Source organism: Nerophis ophidion, linkage group LG10 (genome assembly GCF_033978795.1).
Source record: "Nerophis ophidion isolate RoL-2023_Sa linkage group LG10, RoL_Noph_v1.0, whole genome shotgun sequence".
Taxonomy (NCBI): Eukaryota; Metazoa; Chordata; class Actinopteri; order Syngnathiformes; family Syngnathidae; genus Nerophis; species Nerophis ophidion.
In genome coordinates, this window is record NC_084620.1 from 18535098 (window position 1) to 18553128 (window position 18031).

At 41.7% G+C, this 18031-nt stretch overlaps 1 protein-coding gene across 7 annotated transcripts in view; it reads right to left on the reverse strand.

Moving 5' to 3' along the window:
- The window catches only part of LOC133560314 (neurexin-2-like), a 1077892-nt gene that overhangs the window by 545431 nt on the left and 514430 nt on the right, over window positions 1-18031 (reverse strand). For 6 of the 7 annotated variants that reach the window (XM_061912740.1, XM_061912739.1, XM_061912738.1 and 3 more), the window contains 2 exons: window positions 5576-5599; window positions 471-632 (listed from right to left, as the gene is read on the reverse strand). In XM_061912740.1, the coding sequence (XP_061768724.1) occupies window positions 471-632; window positions 5576-5599 (186 nt within the window). The remainder of the gene's footprint in view (window positions 1-470; window positions 633-5575; window positions 5600-18031) is intronic. The other variant, XM_061912736.1, reaches the window with a different exon arrangement.

Genomic DNA, 18031 nt, shown 5'->3' on the forward strand with positions numbered 1-18031 from the left:
TTAAATATCAACCACCAAAGGAGCATTTTTCAATTTTTATGCCATTGTTTTAAACTGCTCTGGAGACTTTTCAAATCCTCTCAGCGACGTTCTCTTTGTCAAAAACAACTTATGACAAATCTAGTAACTTTTTCTGGTGGTATTGCAGTCTGTACTCATGTTTGGAGACTCTGACTTCTGTCGCTCTGTAGTTACAGTCCCCATTGAGCAGCGGATGCTGCTCGGAGTCCCTCTAACCAAAGCATAAACAGACAGATTGTATGTGCATAAGCTTTCCCCCTTTAAACACCAGCATCTGCTACTGGTCTAATGATTATACAACTTTGAGTATACCTGTATTATGCTAGCATGTCTTCCAAAGTATATTAACCACAACACAGAGCAGGGCCCACAAATATCATTTATATATCGTGATTGGTTGGTCCTAGGGTCTTGTTACATTATATAAGATGGTAACTGAGATGACTCACATCTTTGAGGCAGCCCATGAAGTTGTTGCTAACTGGTGACCCCGGCAGGTCGGCGGTGTTGGGGCTTCCTCCGATGTAAAAGAAGTCGTCAGAACCCAGCATGGTGTAATCCTCCTGTGTGTAGCCCGTGGTGGTCAGGATGCCGTCGACTGAGATAGTTACCTGGCGACGCAGACATGGCACCAGACAGGGAGCAAAGACATGGAGGATGATAAGAGGAGAGGAATTAGAAGAGTTTAGATTGAACAATGAAAATAAAGTTGATTAAGTTCCTCTGATTGGCTGGTTTGTGCCCTAAGTGCATGGCTGATTTGGCACTATCAGACTGAGAAGGGTCACTCTAGAGTGCAGTTGTTGTCTGTACTGACACTTATCAAAATACACAACTCCATGCTATACAACTTATTTAAATGAAGTTTCATATTCTGGGTTGCACTTTTGAATGCTGACACAGCGAATGTATCTAAAGTGCCGTGCAGTACAGACAATACATGGATTAAGAAGAAAAACGGTCATGCAAAATAGGCTTATTTGTGAGAATGTGTTATTTTTTACATAAAATATCAATGCCACTGCACTCTACAGGTAGTTCTGCTCAGGTTAGGTCATATTTTATTGTTGTTGCACTTCCCTTATAAACAGGGCAACTCATTTGTATGTCTGCTCCAGTTACTCTGGGTGCCTAAATATGTACATAGTTTGTGGTTTTGTTGGTGATTATGAAACTGCCAGACACCTATTAAGTTACAGAATAATAATTTTAAAACAAAGGGTGCTTTGAAAGCATTCAATTCAGTAACTGGACTGGAAAAAACGAACAAATTAACACTTTCATTCACACCTAAATGATCACAATTTAAACCCTGGGGACTATGAAACAGTGCGGCTAATGTATACCTTTTTCATGCAAACGTCTATAATGTTTTATATTCTACACATAGTAGTCATATTGTGCCGAGAGAGACACTGAGAGGGTGTGTTACCGTTTGTGCTGTGGTGCCATCTTTTGGACGATTTCACCCACTGCAGGTGCAGACGCTTGACAATGTACTTCCTGTTTTGTGCCAGGAGTATGTACGTCAGCAGCATTTCTGCTCATAAGGATTCTTCATTCATAACTCCAAGCAATGATTGTAAGTTTTACAATATGACTAAAACAAGTCATACTTACGAAAATGTTTAATGTGCGATATTTGTAGGAGTATTTTCATGCATATTGGTACGTGCTATCTATTTGTACGTACCTCTATTTGTACGTGTATGTCATCAAGCTAGTGTCATTAGTATTAGCGAATATGTTAGTGTAGTGGAATTTCTGACCTTTATACCATATTTTGTGTCTGAGTCCAAAAAGAAAGTCTATCTAAAAGCCTCTAAATCACTGGAAGAGCATATGTAGGGGAACGTTGAATTTGTGGTTGTTCTAACCATTCTACTAAATGTTTTGATTGTTTGTTATGACTAAGGGATCCAAGGTTGTTGCGGAGCAAGCAGTTGCAAAACAACGAGACCTTGACACATGAGGGAAACATATAAAAAGCCAGTAGACATCCACATCTCTCTGGAGGACGTTGTCTGTCTGCATGGGTAATTCAATCCAACTTGAACTTGTTGATATTGGGTAAATAAAACTTTTGTACTAAAACCACTTTGTTTGCTGTTTATGCTTCGGACAATCCATCACATTAGTACGTTTACAAATGTCTGTGTTATGATTAACATCCATCCATCCATCCATCTTCTACCAGGTATCCCTTCCGGGGTTGCGGAGGGAGCAGGAGCTCTGGCAGTAGGCGGCGTACACCTTGGACAAGACGCCACCTCATCGCAGGGCCAATACAGACAACATTGACACCCACATGCACACTATATATCACACATGCAATGGCATTATTTTTGTACTGTATGGTTTCAGTCTCATAAATCCACCAAAACTTCGCCGTGGAGTTTTTGAGTCTATTTAGCTGATGGGAGAGCTAGTTTCCCCAGATAGTGGGACCATGACGATGACTTTTTTCTTTGATCAGTTGTTTTACTGCCGTGTGACAGGTATCGTTTTTGAAACAATTGAGGTATGTAAATAAACATTTTCAAAACATTCTGTATCAGTATGCATCTGCTACTAATGATCCGGTGCAGCTAATATATGGGAAAAAAAAATATTCTAAAATTTGGTTGGTGCGGCTCAAATACCGGTATGCTCAATTACCATTTCCAGTTCCAGTTTTCAGTTTACTGTATAGATTAAAATAAACCTCCATATAAAGTGTCCATATGGCAATTTGTGCAAAAACAAAGAAACAAACAAAAAAAAACACACTTACCTTCGTTAACAGCAAATCTGTCAAGAAACTTAATCATGGAAAAACACATGCAATATTTGGCAGTGAAAACAGACACTTGTGAGAAATATTCAAGCAAGTCTTGCAATAGGTGTCTGGCAGGTTACATTGTGGGATAAAAGTTTTGTACTTCACTTTGAATAGTCCGCTCCATGTGTAAGTTAGTAAAGGTAAAAAAAGGGGGCATATGGGGGGTGGCAGGTTAGTGTCATTTCACTTGTGAGTGTGTCGGTTAGTACTGTTGTCAGTAAGGAAAGGTCAGACACAAAAATGGTTGTTAGTACACTTACAACAATGTACATTATTTGCATTGGTTTGATTGTGTTTTTGGGAGACAACTCTTTGTTTGTATTAATCAAGAGGATTATTTTGCTCAAACAAGATCCATCTTTGGACTGAAGGTGTTGTTTACATTGGTTTGATTTTGATTGCTTAAAACAAAAACCTGAATGAATCCATCCAATTTTAAGAAAAGGTGATGCAAGCCATGCACTTTACATGAAATGATGACAGGAAGGAATACAATTACTGTGAAAAAATGTCCTTCTGGGTGTCTTAGAGACATGGTAGGGATGCACACATGCAAAGGGAGGACAGGGAAGTGGTGACACAATGGGTACGTCATCACGGATGAACTTAGCAGCAATGAAACAATTTTATTTATAAGAAGGGTGGGACTAGAGAGCGAGGAGTAGGACGGATGTCACAGAACCAGAACTTATGATATCTCCACAGTATTTGTGGCCTCCAAATCTGTATGTCACACGTTAGTTTGACTCTTTACCGTTTTAGTCAAGCAATAACAATACAAATGTCTCCCCGCTCACTAATCCCCGACTCCTTTTAGCTACAGCTGTGAGGTCCTTACTGCTTTTAGTTTGTTAATTTGGAATTAAAACAAACAAGGAGTCAAAATAAAAAACAAACAAAACAAAAAAACAGCAAGAGGGAGGGTGTGGCTAATGCGTCTTATGGCTGTATCGATTATATTAGGACAATTAATATATATGTATGCATATATGTTAGCCTGTATATATACATGTACATATATACTCAATGTAATCTTTCTTTGGGGAAAAAAAAAAGGAAGGTGTCATGCAGACGTTTGTGTTAGTTGTTTATGAGACGGCTGAAGTCGCACACAGTCCAGTTTTAGAATGCTCTGTTCCCACCATTGGTTCTGAGGCTCACAAACACACTTGTGGCAGGTCCAGTGAAAGCCAAAATCCATTAAACATTTACTGTACATTATAAGCAATTTATGCAGTTTGATTAGGTATTGTAACTGTTTAAACACAGTGAAATCTCAAATTATAAAACCATGAATCTACAAAACGTATGATTAACGAATCACAGACCGAATTAAAATATGCTTTGGTGCACAGGTGCAGCCCTTTTATGCCCGGCAGCATATCCATTGTGGGCGGGCTGATCTATCTACAGTGCTCATTCAGTCTGTTCCATTTTGTTTAAAAAACATAATATAATTTTCTTTTTAAACGAGAGATGTTGTGATGCCCAAAAAATATCGACATAATCATAGTAGTATCGACTAGATACGCTACTGTACTTGGTATCATTACAGTGGATGTCAGGTGTAAATCCACCCATGGTGTTTGTTTACATTGTAACGCCGGTGAGCTACGGTGCGTAGTGAAGCATTTCCAGCTATTCCTCGTCCTGCAGGGATGATACTTGCAAGAAACGTAATTTATTTGTCGCCATGGAGAAAAGGATTAGTGATTTAGAAGTAGCTAAAACACTGCCGACAGCGGATGGACGCTAGCCGCTAGTTAGCTAGCCATGTCTTAAAGCACCTCTTCCGGTGGGCGTTTCAGTGTTATAACTTCACCTTTATCTTTAGTTTTTAAGCCAAAATGCGTTTGCTCTCCCTCTTCTTACTATGACAACGGGGGCCCAGTGGGGGTGGTTGACCACTATTTTTCAGAGGCGGTATAGTACCAAATATGATTCATTAGTATTGCTGTACAATACTAATACCGGTATACCGTACAACTCTAGACTGTACACAATAGTCTGAAAAGCTGCATCAAAAATGATGACTTTACAAATATAATAATGCATGGTTTGTATCAGGTAGGCCTCATTGATAAGTAATGTATATGTTTATTAGCTTTGAATAAAACTTAAATTGTGACCGGGCTTCACTTATTTTGGCAGACTAACTTTTACAATAAATGGATATAGTTTACAATTTCTTCTTTCCCTGTTGACATTCACTGGAGGCACCACAGAAGGGTGTTTGACAGCCTGCTTTAGAAGTCTGCTATGTACGCTCACGTCTTAGGGATTGTTCTTTAAGGAAAATAAATCAGGGTGGAGGTGGGAAGGGTAGAAAAAAACCGCAAAGAAACACTTTTCTAAACCTCAGTCGACAAGATGTGTCAAAGTTTTTTATTTCTTCACAGGGATAGCATCAGCAGTAGCAAAACAAAAATAAAAAATAAAAAAAGGGCACAAATTTAAACCAAAAATAGAAAAAAAATCTTGGAAAATACACTTTATACATATATTTAGGGTAGACCTCTTTGAATGTATCTTAACAGGGAAGAACTGGATGGCAATAAATTACAAAAATAAAAAACATGTATGAATATATCAAGAGAGGCGGAGTTTGGCAGCTACCTGATGGCAGATTGAATGTTGAAAAGCAAACAGAGGGAAAAAAAACAAACAAACCCAGGGCAAACCAAACTATAAGACAGTTAGAATGATATCTACCATATAATGCAGTTTGTTTACCATAGCGTGTCCGATGCCTGCGTGCTTCGGGAGAAAACAGGGGAAGGGGGAAGGGGAAAAAAAATGACCATCCTTAAACTCAGGACAACACACTTTAAGCCCCGCACCCCCAAAAAAGTGAAAATCTATCATCTTCTCCTCTCAAAAACCATGCTACTACAAAAAATATATACACGCTTCTTGTTCCTTAAAATATCCAAATAAAGAAAACTACTCTATCTTTAAAAATATCTAGATAAGTCAGGATAAAAAAGGGAAAAAGGATAACAATACATTTGTTAGTATGTTAGGTTGTAGGTTAAGTTGAATGGTTTACATTCCGTGAGTGACTCAGTGTTAGTGGAAATCATAACAGGAAAGGCCAAAAACCAAAGCACCAATGAAAATAATTAAACTGGAAGAATTCTGGAGTTGCTTGTTAGTAAAAAAGACAAGAGTTAGCAAAACTTTCACACAGAGGGTTGTGAGTGGGGTGTATGTATGTGTGTTTAGTGCTGGGACAGTGCATCGCTATTTACAGTAGTTTAATATTTGTCTTTTTTGTGTGTGGAGGATCATTCATGAGAAGTTCCTAAATGTTTTTTACACATGTCAAACTGGTGCAAATGGACACAAAACAGCCCATATTTACATTGAAATACAATTCACTCTATTAAATACAATAACAATAATATTAATACAAATAATAGCGATACAGATGATCTTGGTGTCTGCAGAATCCTAAAATAAGAAACATATTTTGTTTAATGCATTTCCAAAGCAGCAGACTCTGGGGGAGTGATCATCATGTGGAAATAGACAATATGCAAGCGATTACAGAATCACATGCAGTATGTCACACATCATATCAAAGCAATACAAAATGTGTACTATATTAGTCCTAACATTCTACATTTCTCATTTCCATTATCATATTTACATCCATCACGTACTTTCTGTTTTAGCAACAGTTCATGTCCATATGTTTGAATGCAAATGCAACTGAGATACATTATCTGATTGCAGGTGTGCGCGCCTGCATGGCTTTATTGAGGCTTGGCGTGAAAGAGTGCGCGCAAATGCCATGCAAATGAGCCTTGTTTCTCACTTCAAATGCACAGCAGCAGGGTTGGTGTTTCATGACTGGACTATAGCTTGTTTGCATTGATTCGGGATAAGGAAGAACAAGATATACTTACATCAGCATTGCGAATGTTGTAATTATTCATCATACACCTGTGTACTGAGGCTAAGAAAACAGTGTGGATGGGAATTTGTGCTGTATGCCAAAGTGCTGTGGAACATGTTGAGGGATGTTGCAATGTTGAGGGTGGACATTCTGAGCATATGCAAGATTTAACTGTCTCTTGAGAGTAACTGTAATGAATATGTAAGTCATACTTGCCAACCCTCCCGGATTTTCCGGGAGACTCCTGAAATTCAGCACCTCTCCCGAAAACCTCCCGGTAGGGCCGGTCAATATTGGCTTTTATTTTTATGCCATATTGCAATATACGATATATATTACGATATTTTGCCTTGGCCTTGAATGAACACTTGATGCATATAATCACAGCAGTATGATGATTATATGTGTCTGCATTAAAACATTCTTCTTCATACTGCATTAATATATGCTACTTTTAAACTTTCATGCAGAGAGGGAAATCACAACTAAGTCAATTGACCAAAACTGTATTCATTAAATACTCTTCATTCTCTCACGGGTGACTTTTTAAATGAAAAAACAAATTAATAGTGTTGCTACCTTTTTGTAGTAACACTTCTGCTGCATACTTTGCATTGAGCGATTGATACTTTTATTAGCAGATTGCACAGTACAGTACATATTCCGTAAAATTGACCACTAAATGGTAACACCCGAATAAGTTTTTCAACTTGTTTAAGTCGGGGTCCACGTTAATAAATTCATGGTATAAATATACACTATCAGCATAATACAGTCATCACACAAGTTAATAATCATAGTATATACATTGAACAGCATATTGCTGTTGTCTGGTAAATATCTTCCCACTTGGAGCCAAACCACCGCCAGATGATGGACCCCCTGCTCTTTATGTTGGCCATTTATTGTTCTTCCTCCATTTGTGATAAGTTTCGCACCTTCTCTCTCTCTTTGATTGGCGAGAGCTATGACGCTAGACTCGCGAGAGTATGTGACGTATGTAAGAAGGCGGGCTTGTTTTCCGTATCTGTCAGAATGAGAGACGAGGAGGAGTGAGAGAGAAATACCTGTTGTGTAAAGCCTGCAGCTAAAAGCAACACGACCTGCCTCAGCTAATGCTAACGTTAGCTCTCGGCGAGAGCGTGTGACGCTACATGCGCGACAGTATGTGACGTATATAAGAAGGCGGGCTTGTTTTACGTCTCTGTGAGAAAGAAAAACGAGAATGAGTGAGACACGCCAGTAATGTAATGCACGGAGCTTAAAGCAACAGTGTGAGAACATATAATCGAATATTACAATATAGTCATTTTCTATGTCGCACAGAGACAAACCTGCGATATATCGTATACATCGATATATCGCCCAGCCCTACCTCCCGGGCATCGCCTCCTCCAGCTCCATGCGGTTCTGAGTGAGGACAGCCTGTTTTCACGTCCGCTTTCTCACAATATAAACAGTGTGTCCGCCCAATGACGTTATAACTGTCGAATGATCGATGGCGAGTTCTTGGTTTCTTATGTGGGTTCATTGTTAGGCAGTTTCATTAACGTACTCCCAGCGCAGTAACAACACACAACAACAGCAGTCACGTTTTTGCTAACGTAAAGCAGTTTCTCTGCCGTAAACAGCAATGTTGTGACACTCTTAAACAGGACAATACTGCCATCTACTGTACATGCACCACAACACCTTCATGCAACACCTCCAGGCAACTTCAACCCTTTACTTATACCCTCCTCTATTCACATCCCATCTCCCCGGATTGGAAATAACTTAAAGTAAATAATCGAAAGTATTTCTAATGTATATACTTGTTCTTATGCTATCTGAACTCACTATGTTCTCTGCTTGGTGTACATATCCTACTAAGTAAGACCTACACTGTTTCAATGTCCATTTCTCTGTTGATGCAATTGTTGATGACTGAAGTACTGATATCAACCAAAGTTCCTCATCCCACCCCCCGGATTGTAAAGAATGTAAATAATTCAATGTATATACTATGAGGTATAACTTGTGTGGTGACTGTATTATGCTGATAGTATATATTTTTACCAAGAATTGATTAAAGTGGACCCGACTTAAACAAGTTGAAAAACTTTTTGAGTGATACCATTTAGTGGTCAATTGTATGGAATATGTACTGTACTGTGCAATCTACTAATAAAATGGTAAACAGTTTCAATCAATCAATCAATCATGCATGCATATGTGACAATTACATCTACGGCTTTTAGAGAGTGCAGTGCACAAGTGCGCACACAACAGCTGTGTGCACAGCTGTGTAACCACGCCCTCAACCACGCCCCCGGCCACGCCCCCCCCCCCCCTAACCCCTCACCTCCCGAAATCGGAGGTCTCAAGGTTGGCAAGTATGGTGTAAATTAAATAAAAGAGGAACAGATTTAATAGAGAAAACATACAAACTTCAAGGGGGATCAGATTTGTGAGGGAATTCTGCCCATCATCTATAATCCCTATGTCAGACAAGAACACACGTCTTTAGCTCTACTGTGCTTGCCAAATAGTGAGGCAATGCGGGTAATGGGCGGCCTTCAATTCCACCTATGAAGCCCTTGAAAAAAACCACCAAAAAACCTGCCAACAATGGTACATTTACATGCCATAATCTGCACATTAATCAAGCTAAAGTCATATTGTTGTTATAAATACCAACACAGAGTAACTACTTTTAGTAACACGGCGCCTTGCTCACAGAGACACTTACAATGCTTGTCCGGCCAATGGCGAGAGGTACGCTATCTACTGAGCTGCTGCTTTATCGTTTTGACAAGTCAATGCTGGATTATAAATCAGCATCATGTCTCACACCTGTATAGTAGAAAGAAAGTTGTGGCCATAAATTGACAAGTTGCTCATCTTTGAAATTTAACTTAGACCCGAAAACATCGCTAGGAAGAAGCAGCAAGATCCTCATGACATCCTATTATTTTTTACCTAAGGAGTGAGGATTATGATTAATTAATCCTCTAAACAGGCGCACAAGTTTTGTGCCGAAAGATATAAACATCCCATTAGTCAGCATCCCAGTAAGCAGTGAGTGCCTAGTGTTTCATTATAGCGGGATTTGCTTATCACCCAGGTTTTTTAAACTTTAAATTCATCCTACGTACAGTATATTCAGGCTCGAAAATAAAAGGTTCTGGGTCATTATTATTATGAATGTGCCTGTTACTACATAACATGGACACTTACAGCATGTATATAAAATATTGTTGTATGTTATAGAGGGCTTAATCCCTTTTACTTTAATAACTTTAGCCACCTCTTGCTAGATTCACTATTTAAGACACAGAAAAAGAAAGGCATGAGTTCTTGTCTCACGTGGGGATTGTGAATGTAAAATTGCCCCCAAAAAGTGCAATTTCCCTATACACTATAGATAAAAGGTTAAAAATGAACGTGTTTGTGAATAAGTGAAAAAAATATTTGATCCCAGAACAAAAAGTACTTGGTGGAGAAACTCTTTTTGGCAAGCACAGAGGTCACACATTCCTTGTGATTGGTCAACCGGGTTGCACCCATCTCAGGGAGGTTTTAGATCCGCTCCACTTTCTTGATTCTCACCAAAACCCCGGAAGATTTTGACACTGTCACTTTGCAACTTAAAGTTTGATCTCCCTCCAGAGCTGTTCTTTCGGCTTAATGACCAGCGACAGGCTAGGCCACTCCATGATCTCGATGTGCTTTATTTTGAGCCAATCTTCTGTTGCTTTGGTTGCATTTTTTAGGTCACTGTCATGCTGAAAGAATGGATTTAAATCCGTTTTTTGACTGACACTTTAGTATGGGGAACATAGTCTAAGTAACAAATACTTAATTTAGAGTTATTTGGTTAGGGTTAGTAATGGTTAGTAATATTCCCCATACTAAAGTGTTGCCGGTTTACTGGTTGTATAATAAGGCCATGCAGAATAAGGCATTAATAAGTACTTAATAATGACTAATTCAGAGCCAATATGTTACTAATGTGCATGGTAATAGCAACTAATAAATGGTAAATATGTTCCCCATACTAAAGTGTTACCGTTTTTTGTAATAGTCTTTCCTTCTATTACAATAAACCTCCCATAACAATATTGAATTGTTCTTATATTTGTAAAGGGGTAAACTTAAAAATACTTAATTCCTTCACCGACCATTAGTCCATGATCAGAGTTTACTGTTTTTTGAATGTGTTGCCTATACATTGCCTTTTGCATGCTTTCAAGAAGCAGCCAATGGTCTTTTAGCGCATGTTGGCCCGGCAGGATAGGTGCAGGGGGACTATAGAAATGTATTTTATTGGAAATGTATTCAAAGACATAACACAATTGAATGTTGGTTAAAATTAATCAAGGTCACTATTTAAATTGTGAACTGTAGTGTGTCGCTGCAGTAAATAAAGAGGGTAAATAAAACAAGCTCACTCCTTTCTGACTTGGTTCACACTATTGCTTTTGTGCACAACTATGGCTTACACTTCAAGTTGGAATAATAATGTTGCAGGTAACAAATGTACTCCGTTTAAGGTACAACTCTCCTGAGAAAAAAGAAAGTAGGAGAGAATCACAAGGAGAGAAAAGAGAAGAGAATGACATACATAATAGCATAAAAGGTGAGCATGGCATCGAGAGAAATATTGTGAAAATGTACATTGATACATTGGGTTCAGGAGGTCTGTCTCTCCAGACGCTGGCTAAAAAGCGACGGACAGGCCCAGTTGTCACTTGTATGCTGGACAGAAATATCTGGCTTGTAAAGTCACATTGGGGATTACAAGACGCATCTGTTGTGTTTTTTCTTAGATGAAGAACAAACCGCTCTCTCTCTCTTTCTACTTTAGACAAGACGGCGCTAAAACCCTGTTCTTTTCGCTTCCCACGAACAAAGACATTAGCGCGTCTTCAAGCAGCCTGCCTTGTCCCACATGGCCAAACATAGGGATGAAGGTCTACTGTGGACAAAATTAATTAACCGACGGGGCCTAAGCTTACTTTGTGTTTACAACGTGTGGGAAGTTGCAAAAGACATAATTACATGGATGTGTTTGGTGTGGCAGGACTATTTTTACCTTTCTAAGGCAATGATCAAATTCCATGCTGGAAACAGGACAGGACTCTATGATGAAAAACATTTAGTACGACAAGGTCAACTTTCACCCACAGGGACCAGCTAATGTCTTCTCTTGCTGTTCACCGACTAGCCAGCGAGGGGCGCTGTGATCATGTGATTTTTTGGTCTTTTTTTTCCCTCACTTTTTTCAAGTCCAACCTAGCTTGTGAGACACCTAATTGTGCACTTTGCTGACAGATACACTACGTTCCCGGACAAAAAAAAAAACACAACAAGAGAAAAGGAGAGCTGCAAACATAAACCCCCGTCGGATTCTTTGCGCCTGTGATTGCAGGATGAAGTGTTGCTATCCCCTATTGGATGAGAAGTATAACACTGTAAACCGGAATGCTCAAAATAATTAATTAGAATAAGTAGTGTAAACTTAAAAAGTTGTTAGAAGTTGTACTTACTTAAAAATAGAGTGTGAGTAACATTTTCATTCTTTTTAGGTTTATTAAACTTCCATCCATCCATTTTATACCGCTTATTGATTGGTGCCTATTTCAGCTACAATCGGACGGAAGGCGGGGTACACCCTGGACAAGTCGCCAACTCATTGCAGGTTTATTAAACTTTTTATTTTTAATTAATATTAACTTGTTTGCAGACTATGTAACTGCTACTTAAATTAATTAACTCACAGTTATTAAAACTGTGGATTAAACATGATTGTGTCTTATTTTGAAAGAACAAATCAATAAATCAAATCAAGAATACATTGTGAATTAATCAATTGCATTATAGATTTGTATTGTTTTTATACTCTGTGTATGTATGTAAATATACAGTACATTTTTACACGCACGCACGCATACACAGAAGAAGGGCTTTTATTTTGTAGCATTTGCGTGCACTTCCTCTTCAGGCAGTAGACACAAGGAGGAACATTGAGTTGGCTTAATTGGCAAGTTTAATTCAACAATCATTTAAAAGTGCATTTAACATAAACTCCAACAATTATTGATCTGATATACTCAAATATTTGAGTTTATGAACACAAAAAATATGCGGCAACTGATTGCCTCACTTTTTTGGAGTCCTGCTCACTTATTTGGGTTTACAGTTAACAGCGTGGCCGAAATCACGTAGAGCAGATTGAAGTGAAGGTCATAGATCAACCGCATCCCTGCCCAGGCAACATTCCTTGTTGGTATTTTCAATTTTGCACATATTGGGTATTATGGTGTGTTATTGCTGTTACAGTACGTGCATCTATATGGTATTTATATGCAAAAAAAGCAAGGATCTTATCAAGTGTGATGTACTGTAAGTTAAACCTAACGTTAATCGTTTTCCATCTAAAGTGAATAAATGTATGATTAAAGGCTGAATCAACAAAGTTTTGGATTTAAAATGTCATTAAAGAGTAATCTGATATAGATATGAGTTGTGCAATGCCTTTAATGTAAAGGAGCGGACACTCATCTGCCTCATTATAGCACACTCGGCAGGTAGGTGCCTCGCTTAATGCCGCAAATCTTTTAAAATCATGTCGGCTTTCAAAACTCATTAGTACCGTCTCACTCTGCTGGTCACACACGGGAGCCACACAGCACTGCATGGTTGACCCACAATCTGCAAAACATGCCTTTGAGTGTCCTTGTCCTTAGACCAGCAGCTTGGCAAACCTGCCTGAGATGTGAGGCTTCGTTCTCGTGTCCGAAAACTTCACCATTGGGTGTTTTTGCTTTTCACTGCACGCATGGACGTCAGCCCATATTTTGGCATTCAGGAGCTGCCCGAGCTTGCCGTTATTAGCTCTGACAAGCCATTCGTTCCAATTACAATTAGCCTCCAAAATGTGAGCAAGTAAGCACGGCGAGTGTAAGTAAAATTGATTGTGTCTCACAGCCGCACTCTGCAACTGCCAAGTGATGAGCTCAGCGGCCGATAGATGTGCCTTATTTGCCACACACACACTTTACCTGTGCATTTTAATACTATGCAAGGCTTAATGATTGTTAACGAGTCCCATCGTTAGTGCACATTATCATTGTGTGGCAAAATGGAAAGCTCTGTCTGATTTAGTGACCTATTTAAAGGACAGCAAACCTTATTTAGTAACGTTGCTGAAGTAAAAATTTGAATAATTATAAATATGGTGTATGAAAAAAAAACATATGACCTCATCCATCCATCATCTTCCGCTTATCCGAGGTCGGGTCGCGGGGGCAACAGCCTAAGCAGGGAAACCCAGACTTCCCTCTCCCCAGCCACTTCGTCTAGCTCTTCCCGGGGGATCCCGAGGCGTTCCCAGGCCAGCCGGGAGACATAGTCTTCCCAACGTGTCCTGGGTCTTCCCCGTGGCCTCCTACCGGTTGGACGTGCCCTAAACACCTCCCTAGGGAGGCGTTCGGGTGGCATCCTGACCAGATGCCCGAACCACCTCATCTGGCTCCTCTCGATGTGAAGGAGCAGCGGCTTTACTTTGAGTTCCTCCCGGATGGCAGAGCTTCTCACCCTATCTCTAAGGGAGAGCCCCGCCACACGGCGGAGGAAACTCATTTCGGCCGCTTGTACCCGTGATCTTATCCTTTCGGTCATGACCCAAAGCTCATGACCATAGGTGAGGATGGGAACGTAGATCGACCGGTAAATTGAGAGCTTTACCTTCCGGCTCAGCTCCTTCTTCACCACAACGGACCGGTACAACGTCCGCATTACTGAAGACGCCGCACCGATCCGCCTGTCGATCTCACGATCCACTCTTCCCTCACTCGTGAACAAGACTCCTAGGTACTTGAACTCCTCCACTTGGGGCAGGGTCTCCTCCCCAACCCGGAGATGGCACTCCACCCTTTTCCGGGCGAGAACCATGGACTCGGACTTGGAGGTGCTGATTCTCATTCCGGCCGCTTCACACTCGGCTGCGAAACGATCCAGCGAGAGCTGAAGATCCCGGTCAGATGAAGCAATCAGGACCACATCATCTGCAAAAAGCAGAGACCTAATCCTGCGGTTACCAAACCGGAACCCCTCAACGCCTTGACTGCGCCTAGAAATTCTGTCCATAAAAGTTATGAACAGAATCGGTGACAAAGGACAGCCTTGGCGGAGTCCAACCCTCACTGGAAATGTGTTCGACTTACTGCCGGCAATGCGGACCAAGCTCTGGCACTGATCGTACAGGGAACGGACCGCCACAATAAGACAGTCCGATACCCCATACTCTCTGAGCACTCCCCACAGGACTTCCCGAGGGACACGGTCGAATGCCTTCTCCAAGTCCACAAAGCACATGTAGACTGGTTGGGCAAACTCCCATGCACCCTCAAGAACCCTGCCGAGAGTATAGAGCTGGTCCACAGTTCCACGACCAGGACGAAAACCACACTGTTCCTCCTGAATCCGAGGTTCGACTATCCGACGTAGCCTCCTCTCCAGTACACCTGAATAAACCTTACCGGGAAGGCTGAGGAGTGTGATCCCACGATAGTTGGAACACACCCTCCGGTCCCCCTTCTTAAAGGGAGGAACCACCACCCCGGTCTGCCAATCCAGAGGTACCGCCCCCGATGTCCACGCGATGCTGCAAAGTCTTGTCAACCAAGACAGCCCCACAGCATCCAGAGCCTTAAGGAACTCCGGGCGGATCTCGTCCACCCCTGGGGCCTTGCCACCGAGGAGCTTTTTAACTACCTCAGCGACCTCAGCCCCAGAAATAGGAGAGACCACCACAGATTCCCCAGGCACTGCTTCCTCATAGGAAGACGTGTTGGTGGGATTGAGGAGGTCTTCGAAGTATTCCTTCCACCTATCCACAACATCCGCAGTCGAGGTCAGCAGAACACCATCCGCACCATACACGGTGTTGATAGTGCACTGCTTCCCCTTCCTGAGGCGGCGGACGGTGGTCCAGAATCGCTTCGAAGCCGTCCGGAAGTCGTTTTCCATGGCTTCCCCGAACTCTTCCCATGTCCGAGTTTTTGCCTCCGCGACCGCTGAAGCTGCACACCGCTTGGCCTGTCGGTACCTGTCCACTGCCTCCGGAGTCCTATGAGCCAAAAGGACCCGATAGGACTCCTTCTTCAGCTTGACGGCATCCCTCACCGCTGGTGTCCACCAAGGGGTTTTAGGATTGCCGCCCCGACAGGCACCAACTACCTTGCGGCCACAGCTCCGATCTGCCGCCTCGACAATAGAGGTGCGGAACATGGTCCACTCGGACTCAATGTCCAGCACCTCCCTCGTGACATGTTCAAAGTTCTTCCGGAGGTGGGAATTGAAACTTTGTCTGACAGGAGACTCTGCCAGACGTTCCCAGCAGACCCTCACAATGCGTTTGGGCCTCCCAGGTCTGTCCGGCATCCTCCCCCACCATCGCAGCCAACTCACCACCAGGTGGTGATCGGTAGAAAGCTCCGCCCCTCTCTTCACCCGAGTGTCCATAACATGAGGCCGCAAATCCGATGACACAACTACAAAGTCGATCATGGAACTGCGGCCTAGGGTGTCCTGGTGCCAAGTGCACATATGGACACCCTTATGTTTGAACATGGTGTTTGTTATGGACAAACTGTGACGAGCACAAAAGTCCAATAACAAAACACCACTCGGGTTCAGATCCGGGCGGCCATTCTTCCCAATCACGCCTCTCCAGGTTTCACTGTCGTTGCCAACGTGAGCGTTGCAGTCTCCCAGTAGGACAAGGGAATCACCCGGGGGAGCACTTTCCAGTACTCCCTCGAGCGTTCCCAAAAAGGGTGGGTACTCTGAACTGCTGTTTGGTGCATAAGCACAAACAACAGTCAGGACCCGTCCCCCCACCCGAAGGCGGAGGGAGGCTACCCTTTCGTCCACCGGGTTGACCTCATTATCATCATTAATACATTTACATACTACTTTTACTTGAAGGGCATGTATGAAGATTTCAAAATTGTCTGACTTACAAAAGTCTTAGATACTCGTTTGAAAAAATGCTAAAGCAACAAATCATAAAGTTCATGCATTTAGGCGTAAGCTTGCGTGCAGTTTTGTATGCCTATATTCACGCGGTTATGTGGTCTGACAACGTTGTGACTTCACTGCATGGTGGAAGTCCTTATTTAGACATCAAGTCAAGCTCCTTCAGGTTGTGAGGATACACAAAACCGAAAATATTAGTTCAAGCGTTTCATAATTGCTGCTAAACTTCATAAATGCACTCTGTAACGATCAGAGAGTGTGCAAGTGTGCGTAATGTTGTGACAGGATGAATCGATGTAATATTTATGAACTTTATTTTCGACCGTGTCTAGAAAAAAAATGGGTGACGTCCTCAAGATATATATTTAAAGAGTGTACATTTTCAAAATTGTAATCATGATACTTTTTTGAGGGTGGGGCTTGGTTTAATTTGCAAGGCTGTGACGCTCCCATAATCGAGCATCTTGCAGACAAACAAAAAAAAACTACTTATAAAAGTGATTGTGTTACGGTTCAAACACCTGCCGCCTTTCACTCTGCACCTCAGAATACGCCTACGGGCGTTCCTCACTCTGCAATCAACACATATGATGCTGATGAGTCTCCTGCCTTCATAAGCCAGCGTGTCCTCCGTTCCAGTGCCAGAACATAGCTACTTGTACCTGTACAGTAAGCTTTACACGTCTCTTGCACATGCGCTTCCTCACTCTTTGTGTTTCCTCTCCGTTGTGTTCATCGTGTCTTGTCCTATGTCGTCATCCAGCAGCCATTCGTCATCCCCTGGTTTCGAGCTGTGTGTCTCGTCTCCCTGGATCTCCTCTGGACTTTCGCCTGCCTTCCTGGAGCTAGACCTCACGTCTGCCCTCGGACAACGATGCCTCGCTCCAGCCCCTAACCTCCTACCTGTCCCTGGACCTCCGAGCCTGCCTTGCCTTTTCTGGACTTCCACACTAATTTCAAAACCACCTGGCAACACTCATCATATAATCGCTACGCATAGTCACACCGTATACATGTGGTTTAATCGCACACTTCATTTACATATATATATTTCAATAAACAAGCTGCAAACTAACGACGTCCCTGCCTCCGTGCTGTCTCCTTTTCCTACTGTACCGTTAGATTGTTGAGCAAAATTTACAACAAAGCATGATACGTATTACTTAGACCTTAAGGAAGTGTGTTAAATGTAGATCATAGGTCCCTTTTTTAAGGCTTTGCAATATGGTTCAATCAATGTATGTGATTCAATGATAGGCGAT